We start from the raw sequence: 12,547 nt of genomic DNA, 5'->3' as shown, positions 1-12,547 counted from the left end.
TTTATGAAAATATTTTTTTTTTTCTCTCTATTTTTGTACGTGACATGATAGAAATATTTCATGGGAAGTACAGGTTAATATATTTTATCTTTATAAAGGCATATACAACTTTGAGGCAGTGTTTCTGATGGACAGCAGAATTCCTAAAGAATTTGTATGTGCTTCTGTGTTTCGAAATCATATGAAATTGACTTTAAGAAGTAACTTGTTTAAAAAAACGCACCAATGCACAGCCGGAGGCTGACAATTAAAACTAATACATCGCCACGTGAACAAGAGATTGATATCGTTCATATATTTTTTTTTTCCAAGATGATCGGTACTAACATAGAGTATTATACATTTGGCACTACTGTTTGCCATTGGTCCAGCAATTGGCAAAAATTGGTTTCCTATGTATAAATCTGTTTGAACATTAGATCTGGCTAGATATATTTACTATTTATAAAAAAATATTTAGACAGTAAGCTCACGTTGAATAACTAGGTCTACTGTGTTCTGGAAACTCTTCAGTAGTAATACAGCTTTCTCATGTTCCATATGTACAAAACTGTGTCCGTTTGCCTGCAACGCAAAAACAAGAAGAGAAACCAGATGAGATTCTCTTTAATACCTTCATGGCGGGGGAGAAGAGGGAGAGACAGAAAGGACAAACAAGGCCAAAATGAGCAAGTCACACAGTGATCTCCTGCAACCCGGAGTTTGGTGGGGCCGCTGCCACCACAGCTGCTCTGTGGCCTCATTCTGTTCTCAAACAGCTTTATTCCTCCTGAGCCCAGCTTTCAAGACTACTGCAAGTAACGCTGTTACAAATCAACACTAAAGTGCCGTAATACCGAGAATGGTACTGAGAACAATGTTTGTGTGAGATGCAAAGCCATGCCTTACATCTCAGCTCAGTTACAGAGCCGTAAATCCCTACCTGGAGGATCTTGTCGCCAGGCTGGAGCAGGCTGGATGCTGGTCCGTCAGGCTGAACCCTAGTAACAAAGATACCCTATAAGTCAGAAGTAACAGAGGTTAGGATGCTATTACCAAGAACTAGTTCCCAAAATACAGGTGTTTCCCTAACTGCTGGGCTGGGGCTCTATGCGCTCTGGCAATGCTCTCAACACCAAACCCCTTTTTTAATCTGCAAGGAACCAAGCAGAGGCAGCGGCTTGTAGCAGCACTCGTGACCTCCAGCCTGTTAGATCCCGACACCACGTAACTCGGGGTCATCTGAAACCAAGATTCCACTGCACAAAATAACGTGCAATTGGAAGAGTTTCTGGAAACAGATAAGGGTAGCAGGATTAGCAGGAGGTAATTAATTAAAGCAGAGCAGAGAATCCTCTCTGAATCCATTGGCTGCAGAGTGAATGACTTTGAAAGGGGATAAATTATTAAATAATGAAGACTATTTTAGAATTTCTGTAAAACGTGTTAATAAGCCCCCAAATTAGGGGGCTGCATTTGAAATATTTCCCATACAACTCACGAGGTCCTGTATCTCTGTACCTGCAGCCTCACCTCGCAGCGCTGCAGGGAGCACCCAGTGCAGCCCCTGGAGCTGAGCGTGGGCTGCATTTCACCACACACGCAGCTCTCAGAGACACCAGGGACATTCCCTGCTCATTAGCATCATGCAAATCCTGTGTCCCCTCGGGGGACTTCCCAGCCTTCTGGAGCAGGGTTCTGCCCAGCGCTTCTGCTCCCCTTCCAGAAACCTGAGCTCCTGCAGAGCAGAGGGACAGAACCTATCACGCTTACATCTCCCCCCTGTGCCACTGAAGCTTGACACATCTGCCATTCGGAATGAGTGCTCCTGTGCTCTGCTGCTTCCCTCTCATCCCAGCACCAGCAGTGTGTCACGGCGGGGGCACATCACTGCTCAGCACAGTGCTCCCTGCTGTCACCGCTGCTCCCATCTCAAGGGCAGAGCGGTGCCACGTGCGTGGCTCAGAGCACCGCAGACATCAGGCAGCTGGTGAGACAACGCTGGGAAGCAATGTTGCAGCATAACTGAAGACGCCCCAACACATTAAACTATGGCTTCCTTCAGTATAACCATCCTCTCGCTCCCTGACACGCAGTTCTGCATTTTTGTCATGAGGAATATTCTATCTACAGCTGTTGCTGCGCTGCATGTGTAACTCGTGCAGGCACGTTCCTAGAGGGGCACGGGTTCTCCTGTAAGGATTTCAGACAAGTGGAAGCTCAGCTTAATTCTAATGTCAGACATCAAACTGAAAAAAAGGACGTGATGTTACAAATGGCAATACCAGTGGACAGCCCAGCATGAGGGTTTTATGGCTGTCGTTAAAAAGTCGGATGAGTGTGTACATAAAGGTGAATGATCCTTGGAGTTCAAAATAATAGCTATAAATGAGAAACTTGAAAGAAATTGTGTTAGACCGGTGTCCCCAAGAGCATTTTACATTTACCCAGTGGAATCTCTTGTAATTCAGAGTGGTGGGGAAAGTATTTTAATTTGCAAGCAGATCTCAAATTTCTGAAGCAAGATGAAGATCTGTTTTTATTTAGGTATTTGCCAAACATTCTCAGTACTCGTGGAAGTCATGGCTGCCTCCTAGGGCTGAATCCAATATTAGCAAAGAATAGAAGCTGTAAGAATGTGTTTAACTTGGAGGTACACGTAGCCCTCACTTTCCAACAAACTGATCATTTGTATTGCACAGAACAGATGAACTCACAGGTCTCAGAGTCTGTAATCCTGCAGTTCTACATAGCTGGTAATCACCAGATGTTGCATTTTTACCAGTCATCCTCTCACTGACTGCAGAGCTTTATCATCCTCTTAAACACGTAATTCCAGGAACTAATACTGGCTGTCCCAGGCCACCGTACACCACAATGGCCAAGCCTTTAATTAGCATTACAAGCCAGGAGATTGCTTGCCGTGGTGTTCTTAACCCATGGCTCATCTCCAGACCAGTTTGTGGGCCAGGACTACTTTGTTTGATGCCCCTGCTACACACTGCTATTTCAGTTACCTGGTGATGCTACTGCTGCTTCAGCAGTCCCTCTAATGATGCCAAGTGACAAATTAATCAGTGCCCGTACTGACTCTTAAAAGGAGAAAGGGAGAGAGATGATGCTCTGCAGCACAGTCTGAAAATTTATCTGTGTGAACTATAAACCAGGCACCCAGGTGACTTCTGCCTTGAGTCTCTTGTCTTCATTAAACAAGCAAAAAGCAAACAAACACACACCTCTCCCCTAACAGAACAATGCCAAGTGGGGGAAAACTTCCTCTATTTATCGCAGCAGAAGTTCATAAAAATGTCATTCATTGTACCTATGTCTCCATTACGTGTCACTCTAAAATAAAGCCCATGTAGTGAGAAACGCACGACTTACCTTATCGGAAGGTTTGAATGGATTGCCTTGTCCACTTATTCCACCACTGATACTAAAACCAAGGCCAGGATTCTTCTCTATCCTCACACAAAACTAGGTTAAAAAGATACAGCAAGGTAAGTGAGTGCCGGCACCAAACCTGTCCAAACAGTGGCATCTTCTTGTACAGCCAAGCTCACATCAACAAGACGAGTTCACCCTCTCAAAAGCTGCATTGCGCAGCACAGCAAAAGCCATTAAAACATGGTTTTAAAATGAAAGATCTTCATGGTTTTAACATGCTACAGTGTTACTACAGTACTCACAGAACTGTGCCTATTTTTGCATGCATTTAAGTTTTTATTTTCAGGGAGAGAAAAAGAAGACACTGAAAAGGCAGTTCATGGCGGCCCAGTCTTTCCCTCTCACTGGAACCTCGGGTAATTTTGTCAGTAAGAACAGAATCTGCCCCTACAGTCCACACTGTGCACTTCCCTTGCTCCAGGTGGCACAGCCCTGGGTGCTGTGCAGGTGACAAACCAAGCCGTGAGCAATGGGAAGCTGAGAGGTCTTCAAATTCTTGCCAGTATCAGCCCTGGTAGCTCTGAGCAGCGATGGTTTTACAAGGGCACTATTCCAAGGAATAGTGCTGAATCTTATCTTTCAGTCAGGATGGATGGCAATGGCATTGGCTAATTTAGTATAAAATAAAAATGATGTGTGCAGCTTATGACCACTCGTAAAGGAGGAGCACAAAGAACGGCTTCTGAATCTCAATGCGCTGCCCTGGGACTTAAACCAGGCGGCTGCTGGCATGGATTGCCAAACACTTCACACAGGAGAAGGTTTTGGTAATGATTCCGAGCCTTACTCCTCGAGCCAGGTGCCTCCAGCAGTCACTGACATCGGTAAGGCCGAATACAGCGGGGACAGCACCACCCAGTGAAGCTCATCAGCACCCACCAGGTGAGGGCCAGGGTGCAGGCTCTGCCAAACCCTGCAATGTCAGCACTGAGCCAGGATGCTGCGAACCGGGGGGAACTGCTGATAAATTCAGTGTGACCAGTGACGTCGGCTCTGCTCTGGAACCTCAGTGTCAGCGTTGCTTGGTCAAGCCAAGAAAACCAGTGCCATTCCCTGGTGCTGGGCAGCACAGCTGCGTGCCCCCCTCCCCCGCTCTGCCTGGCACGTGGCAGCGCTGCCCCTGGCTCCCTCATAGTGCTGTGTGCAGGAGGGGGAATAAGGAATGCCTTTCACAGCGTTCCTTTACGCAGACACGCTCCCACCTGCTCCTGGTAGGCGTCCGTACTCCTCTGCCCCTTGGTCTGGATGAGGCATCGCCCCGTCTGCGGCGCTCGGGAGCTCTGCGAGGAGGGGATCTGGATGGGCAGCGGGGGCTGGTACTGCTGGATGGTCACCTTGTTCATGTTCCCCTCGTACTGCTGCTCGCGGCTGCGGTGCTGCAGGCTTTGCGACCCCATCAAGGTCTGGATGTGGCTACCTGCCTGTGGGTAACGCAACCTGTTAGGCCAGAAAGTCAGGAAGCTGAAAAGAAGCAATTGTTACAACTGACGGAGCCAAGTACGGGCAAACGTCTTAAATCCCATGAGAGGTTTGTCTTTTGACCACGGTTAGGAGCAAGCGGGATTAAGGGCAGCAAGGATACGCTCATTTCGTGACCCAGAGGGGTTTAAGGGAAATTAGCCAGATGCAGTACGTTTTATAAACAGAAAGTTGTTTTTCCTCGTGTCACAATACATGCTTCAGCTCAGAATACATTAAAAAAAATACATTAGACTGGAGTGGATTATTCATCACAGGCTACTCAAAGACAAGGAGAAGCATCTTCCATCACTCCACTGCGTTGTTTTCAGATCACAGCCTCCCACCAAGCACGGACATTTGAGCATGTTATTTGAAGAGCATGAACGTGAATGAGCAGTAGAACTGCGCATCTCAGTATCTGCCATTCTCTGTGGACACAGTGAACCGACAGAAACAACAGTGGCACAATCCCTCCCCGCTATGAAGCTCTGATCTTCATTACTGCTGACCCCTTCCAGCAATGGTGGGAGAGTCAGCAATGGTGAGATGGTATTTTAGAGACGATCAACGTTAATGCAGCAGAAGATCAGAACGTTCCTTACCCGTCGGCCATTCACCTGGCCTTGCTAGTTACAGCAACCAAGGCATTAGAACTAACTGCTCGTTGCCACTGCAAAAATACATGGGGATGGATTTTTAAGAATTGTCTGCTGAATACATCGTTAATTTAGATGCAGTTGGAGCGACTCAGGTCAGTGAATGCAAGACACAGTGACTGCAAGCAAAACTGCTCTGCCTTGGTGTTTTGCTGACGGCATCGGAACAAAGGGACTGGCTAGCACAGCCAGAACACATCTGGCAGGTCTGTGCCTTAGTGCCTGGGACGGGTGGGCTCAGTGAGAGATGGCACAGAACTCTGTTACTGCTGTACCCCGCTTTTCAGTGCCCAAACTCTTCTTAAAGAGCATGTGGACATGACAGTGTTAATGGGCATTGACCAGCAAGCTCCTGGAAGAGCCCGGTGAAGTCAGTCTGCACTGATTACCCTGCTTTACAGGTCAGAAATATCCGCACTTCCTCCAAGATCAGAAGGGAAGGGAGTTGCCCAGGACAGACTTGGAGCAATTCATTAGCACAACAAGCTGCGTGCACCGGGGATCGCTGTGCCCTTGTCACCCTGCACTGTGCAGGTCCTGTGCTTCATGTGCCTGCCACTCACTGCTGAAGAATCCAAAAAGAGCAGAATCTCATACATCCCACTGTTTGACTCTGATATGACGCAGCACATCCACCACAGCATCCACATCAGCACAACGTCCGCCTCAAAGGAAGACGCCTATTTTAAATACAAGTAACAGTGTGCTTCTCCACTGAAAATCTTCCCATCTTCAAATCAGCCTAAAAGAGCTCCAGACTGAGCAGCAGGTGCTGGAAATAAAACAGAAGGACCCTCCAGTTTCCCAGTTCTGGCCAACAGATACACTCCCAAGTCAGAAAGGGTGAGAAATGGAGACTCGGCCTCGTTTGTACATCCTATTTCTAGGCAGCTGCCTTGCTCCAGTTCCACGAACGCTCCTCGCACAGCAGCATCCCCTGTCAGCCACGCAGGACCCTCCAAGAGATCATGCAGCCTCAGCTTTTGTGTGTTCCGCTGCCACCCACAGCGCTGCAGAACCCAACCAGCCCACTCCTGCGCCTGCCCCCAGCATGCAGACTCAGTGGCCGTTCATCTTCCCTCTTCATTCTCACTCTTCAGCCACTCTTTTCCACCAGCGGTGACTCCAGGCTGCCTGTGGGTCCTTCCCCTGCCACTTCCAGCCCTTCTCTCTTACAGAAGAGCAGGTAATTCAGAACGAAGCTGACTGCTGCCTCGTTGACGTGACATAAAATGTAAGCACTGCAGTCCTCTAATAAGGCGGTGGGTTACTCGATTTAAAGGCTAACACATCCAACTTTTCCGTATAAGAAATATCCCACAAATTATGAGCTGATCACTTAAATGACAATACTTAGATTAAAACAAAGCTGGCATTTAACCCGTTGCGCGAGCACTGGGAAGGCCAGAAACCAACCCTCACCACACAGTTATGTGTGCAGCATTCCCACCCCCAATGAACAGAAATACAGTTGCTACACAAACTGCAGCCCTCTGGGTGCCGCTGATTTAGGAACACGCATTGAGATGGCTACAGACATTCTCCTCCAGCCTGAGCCCACGGCCTGTGTGCAGCACGTGCACTTCCCCTCAGAAGAACACATCCCAGCTTTCTCCCAGCGATTTCCCCAGGGCAGCTCTGCCCCGCGCTGACCGCTCTGCACGAGCCCTTTCTCACCGTGACTGCGGGTACTGTGCTATGGGAAAACCACAACAGATCCTACAACTTGTATTTACATCATGTCATTGTTCCTTACGGTGTACTTCTTTTCTATAGATTTTCGGAAGCCGAGGCCCTGCAGGTGACTTCCATTGGAAAAGAGATGAGCATTGTCATAACAACACACTGCAAAGCACCTCCTGAGGACGGGTAAACAGTTTTCAGAATTCATTTCTCATTCCTGTTAATAGGCTTTGCTTGAAGAGATGATATCACCACTCCTTGTGCACTCACACCGCGGCTCTTCCTGGAGGTGGGTAAGCTGAAAACAAACCCTGTTCTTAGAAATGGCCATTATGTGTTCTGCAGAAGAAGGTCTCCATCATGCCCATCGCTTCCCCTGATTTCAGTGCTATTCTGTGCTTCATTCAGCATCCACACCAAACGATCTTTATTGTTAGCTCAGTGCCCGATGCTTCCAGCATAACTAAAGCAGCCGGCAGCAGGTGCAACAAGGGGTTGCTGCCCGGAGTGAAGCAGATTTCAGCACGGTTATGCAATATTTGTACTTACTGCACTGGAGCAGTGAGACACTCCAACATTCGGAATGAAGCCGAATCTGCTGGTTCTTACTGTGGTAACACTGATGATGCACAGATGCAAGACGTAAACCGGTATCAGATCGTGTGAGTGGATAAGTGCAAGTTTTATCCCAAAACATTTGTAAAGATAAGGATAAAAGATAACTTAGGATACAAAGCAAAACTCCTTCGTAAGTGCAAACCGCCTTGCCACTTCCTTCTTGAAAGGGTTGCTGCCATCTTGGAGAAACAGATGTAAAGCCAGTAGGGGAATATTTGCCTCATCAGCGCTGATGGTTAATTACACTGCAGAAGTTACCAGTGGGCACATTATGACTCGTAAGACTTCATCCAGGAGCAGGACCCGGCTCCACACAGACAACAGTCGGTGCGACTGCCGCTGCTTACAGGCACAGCTCCCCTTGTGAAGCTGACGGTGCTCAGGGTGTCCTGGAGGCGGCAGGCCGCGAGCTGCTCTCCACCTCAGCACATTTCCTTTTGGTCATGAACCGATGGATATAATTGAAACGAGGAATTCGAGTGAAGGATTTGGAGGAAAGGAGGGGGCCGATGGCTGCCCGCCACGTGCAGGAATACATCTAAGGACCCACAGAGCCCAGTTCGCACACTGAGATGTGCTACAGCACTGGAATAAATACAAAGATGGGTAGCAGCATCAAAACACGGCCCTTCGTTCCTAGAGACTGCTGCTTAAAACTCTGAGACCAAACCAGAGGACCTTTCAAGGTCCCTTCCAACACAAGCAACTTTACGATTCTATAATTCCATACAAACGAGTATCTCCTGGGCCCACCCCCCAGCCCACCCCCCCTCCCCGGGCCGCGCCGCGCCGCTCACCTTCTTGGTGACGGTGTCGGGGGGCACGTCCCGCCGCCCCAGCGGGTAGGGGTTCCACTGGCCGCTCCCCGGCCCCTCGTCCTGCCCGTTGTCCAGGACGCTGCTCTGCTGCGACGGGGTCTGTTCACAAACGGTAGGGCAGCCTTTAGTCACCGGCAACAACACTGCTCCAACCTTATTTCAGTAATCAGCACTATCGCTAAAATGGAAATCTCTGACATATCTACGGCATTTCGTTAGCGCACAATCATATGCCAGTGGGACTCTGCGAGTTAGAGATCTTGACAAACACACAGGAGAAATAACGAGTGCAATGAACGATGACAGAAAAGAGAAAATTCATTTACCCTCGATCCTTGTTTTCAGAAAAACAAATTTTGGCAAAGTCACATACTTAAATTTGCATTAATTGTTTGAATGAAGGCTTTCCTATTGGCCACCAAAAGCATGTCGCGGGGCGCTGAGCGCGGCTGGATGACACCTTTCTTTGCTCAGATGGACACTGCCTGCAGTGGGGCTGTGGGCCCCATAGGATGCTCGACACACACCTCCCCTGGTTCTGTTCCAAGGCAGCCGGGCACTGTACACACAACATTAACCAGGATGTAAACGCTTTCCTGAATACGAACAGACATAACACACGCATCATTTCCTAAATAAGTGTGGCATTAATTTTTTTTTTTTTTTTGGTACTTTTTCTCTGCTTTTCTCTCCTTTCAGACACGACTCGGGTCACTTTCTCACCGCACGGCTCTCGGTGCCCTTCAGGCCACCTGCACCTTCCTGCCTCCTCCAGCCTTCCTCCTATCGCTGTGTTTCATCACCACAGCTGACATCATGCTGACATGGGTACATTGCTCTGTGCCGGACCCTCGCAGTGCTCCAGCACCTCCCTGCCCCCGGCAGCACCGAGCAGCTCCTGCAGGAAACTCCCCGCTCAGCTTTGGTTAGTGCGGGGGGTTCCCTCCAACATCCAAGCAATTCCTTCTTCAATTTAGGTTTGAAACAATTGGCGAAACGCTTCTTCAGATAACTGAAGAACACATGGGGCTGCGGCTTTGAAATATTAGAGCTGATAACAGGTCAATTAGGAACTTTTCTTCTACAGTGCAGGCTTAGCAACCCTCTGAAAATAAACAAAGTTAAACTTCTAAAAACTGCTCTCTTCAGAGGTCAGTAAAGGAAATTCATCCTTCATTATTTCAAATCCATGAAAGCTGTCACCATTCAAGAAGTCTTCCAGAGGAATCAGGAAAGCTGTGATTTTCCTCACACGAAACCGACAGCCCGGGGTTCCCCCGTTCCCACGGGCACAGCGTGGGCCCTGCTGCGGGGCTCAGCCCCTCTGCTGCCTCACACACCACTATGCCCACACCCAAGGGCAGCAAACTGCTCCTGAAATGAAAGTGCTCCGTGCACAGTGCCACGCTTTGAGGAGCAGCGGGGAACTATGGAGCAGGAAGGGCAGACAGGGCCCTAGGGGCGCGGTGCTGCCGGGCAGGAGCTCGCTGCCCAGCCTGCAGGACTGCTGGAGGCCGCTACCCTGGGGATCACAGCTTTCCCTGCTGAGCTACACATGCTGGTACGCTGATGACTGGCGCGGCTGCTGCACACTTCTGGGCCTGCTGTGCCCCAAAGCACCGGCTCTGACGCCGACCATTCAAAGCAACCCTCAGAAAAGCGCTGCTCTTGTCACTGTAGCCAACACCGTGCCTGTATCCTAAGCACCCGGCTGATCTGCGGTGCTGAGTTAACGCCCAACAAGGGACAAAACACAGAGGTTGCTTTCTGAATAGAAAGGAAGATTCTGTGATAAAAGTTCTTCTTTTCACTATCTGCAGAAAAACGGATCCCCCTCCTTGCCATGTTATTCATTTACAGAGCTTGGACAGACTGCAAACCAGTAACAACCAGTTATCCGCTACGTCTGAGTGAAAACTGGGGTGGGCAGTTAGACATTTGGTACGTGGAGTGGGCTCAGTGTAATTAACCTCATCAGAATACATCACTGCTAAACACGGTTTCCTGATCTTCCACTGGACAAGCAGACCCCACTCGTTACTCTCCTGAATCCGGCCACGGCACAGAGGGAGGAGGAGAGGAGAGGAGGGGAGAGGATGGAGCTGCCGTGGCCTGGATTCACTGAGAAGTGCAAAATGCTTTACAACACTTGAAGGAATAAAATCAAACAATATTAAACATTAATTATTCTTTTTCCAACAATAGTCTTACCCCCTTCCCAAATGGTACAGTAAGAGAAAACACCCCTCATGCATTTCAGCATCACATGTCACATGGATACGTAGCAATGAAATGCCGGTGAGATATAAAGCAGAATAATTCACACGAGGGCATGCCCCAAACGCATCACCCCGACCAGTTCCTCAGATATCCAGGTTTTCATTTCCGTATTCATTTATACCCCAAAACTGTGCATATTATTCTTAAATGCGTATACAAAACCACTCCCCCTGTCCGGAGCTACTGTCAGATGGATGGGTGTCTGGAAGGACTGCTGACAAGAGGTACCATAAACCCAAACAGACAAACAAACTCTTGGACAGAAAAAAAAAACAACACGAGCAACACCGGACAGCGGTCCGTGTCCCAGCACACACAGCCACAGCCGAGACCTGAGCTGGACAACGAGGCGGCAAACGCTCAAACCCGGGACAGCAGAATGGGAGGCGCGAATGGAGGCGGTGGTATGGAAAGTGGCAGCAGGGGCACCTGGCAGCGAGCTCTGTGTGGTGTGCGCGCTGTTAAGCTATCGCAGCTTTGCTTGAGAACCTCGCTGCGTGCCGGCGTCAGCTAGGAGCCCTTTGGCCGGCGCAGCCCGGTCACGCTGCTGCCCCTCGGTTCTCTGGCACGCGGGGCTGGATGGAAGCCCTACCCCGGCGGCACAGCCCTCCCTGGCACTGCACCAGCTGGCTGCGGCCACGCGCCCGCGGCAGCCCGGCAATTACCGGGGCAGATGACGGCGTTCCAGTGCCTGGCTCTGCGCTCTGCTACCATTTAATTACTCGCAGAGATGCAGCTCATCTGCACCACCAGCTACTGCTGTGACGGGGTGAGGCACGCAGCGATGCTCGCCCCTTCCAGCGCCACGCAGCAGGGCTCAGCATCTCGCTGGCACCCGGAGATGGGGCAGCAGTGGCCCTCACTGTTCTTCTCACTGCGTGCGTAGAGCTGTGTACGTGTGCGCTGATCAACAATATGTCATTAACAGCTGAAAATACTTAGCAAAAATACGAAAAATATTCTTTCTAAGGGCATTACTCAAAAGAAAAGCTGAACGTTACATGAGGTGTGCTAGGCACTAACTCACGGCACTGAGTGAGTATCAGCTATTACAGAGAACCCAATTAATGTTCAAATGTTACAAATCCTGTCTCTTGGAGCCTATTCAACTGCATGTCAAACATCTTTACATTAATTTTTTAAGATTAAACAGTCACAAAACAAAGCATGTTCTTCATTTCTATGCACACATCAAATCGTTTAGAAAATATAATGATCGCATCGCCTAACACAAGAGCAGAAAGCAGTAATGACAGCCACGTGAGCTCCTTAATCCAAAAAGCAAGATCATTGAGTAGGAAAACGGTCTTACCATCATCTTTGCTTTTTGGATTGTGTACAGTATAAGCATGAACAATAGGCAAAAGCTAAACCAGGAAAAAGCAAGGATTATTATTAATTTATTGGTAATGCTGGTATATGCTGGCTATCCCATACTTACTTTCGGTAGAGGTAGCTCTTGAAGCATTTGGTTTTCAAATTTAGATTTAGTCTGCAAGTTTAAAGTCATGCTTCTGCCGGCATGCATTGCTGAAAACCCTCCAGAGTGCAGCATGCCAAGGCTAACTGTGTTGTGTTTGTAAGCAGCGGTCTGAGTAGAGGAAA

At 48.9% G+C, this 12,547-nt stretch overlaps 1 protein-coding gene across 10 annotated transcripts in view; it reads right to left on the bottom strand.

The window, feature by feature from the left end:
- The window catches only part of LRRC7 (leucine rich repeat containing 7), a 133,261-nt gene continuing 120,936 nt past the window's right edge, over positions 223 to 12,547 (bottom strand). For 2 of the 10 annotated variants that reach the window (XM_021405200.1, XM_021405201.1), the window contains exons 21-26: positions 12,384 to 12,533; positions 8,642 to 8,761; positions 4,629 to 4,847; positions 3,364 to 3,456; positions 923 to 997; positions 224 to 564 (exon numbers count right to left, since the gene is read on the bottom strand). In XM_021405200.1, coding sequence (XP_021260875.1) covers positions 457 to 564; positions 923 to 997; positions 3,364 to 3,456; positions 4,629 to 4,847; positions 8,642 to 8,761; positions 12,384 to 12,533 — 765 coding nt within the window. In that variant the 3' untranslated portion in view covers positions 224 to 456. Of the gene's footprint in view, positions 998 to 3,363; positions 3,457 to 4,628; positions 4,848 to 8,641; positions 12,534 to 12,547 lie in introns of those variants that run through there. The other 8 variants (XM_021405198.1, XM_021405197.1, XM_021405203.1 and 5 more) reach the window with 6 other exon arrangements.

This window comes from Numida meleagris, chromosome 7 (genome assembly GCF_002078875.1).
Source record: "Numida meleagris isolate 19003 breed g44 Domestic line chromosome 7, NumMel1.0, whole genome shotgun sequence".
NCBI lineage: Eukaryota > Metazoa > Chordata > Aves > Galliformes > Numididae > Numida > Numida meleagris.
This window is presented reverse-complemented; position numbering and strand designations above follow the sequence as displayed.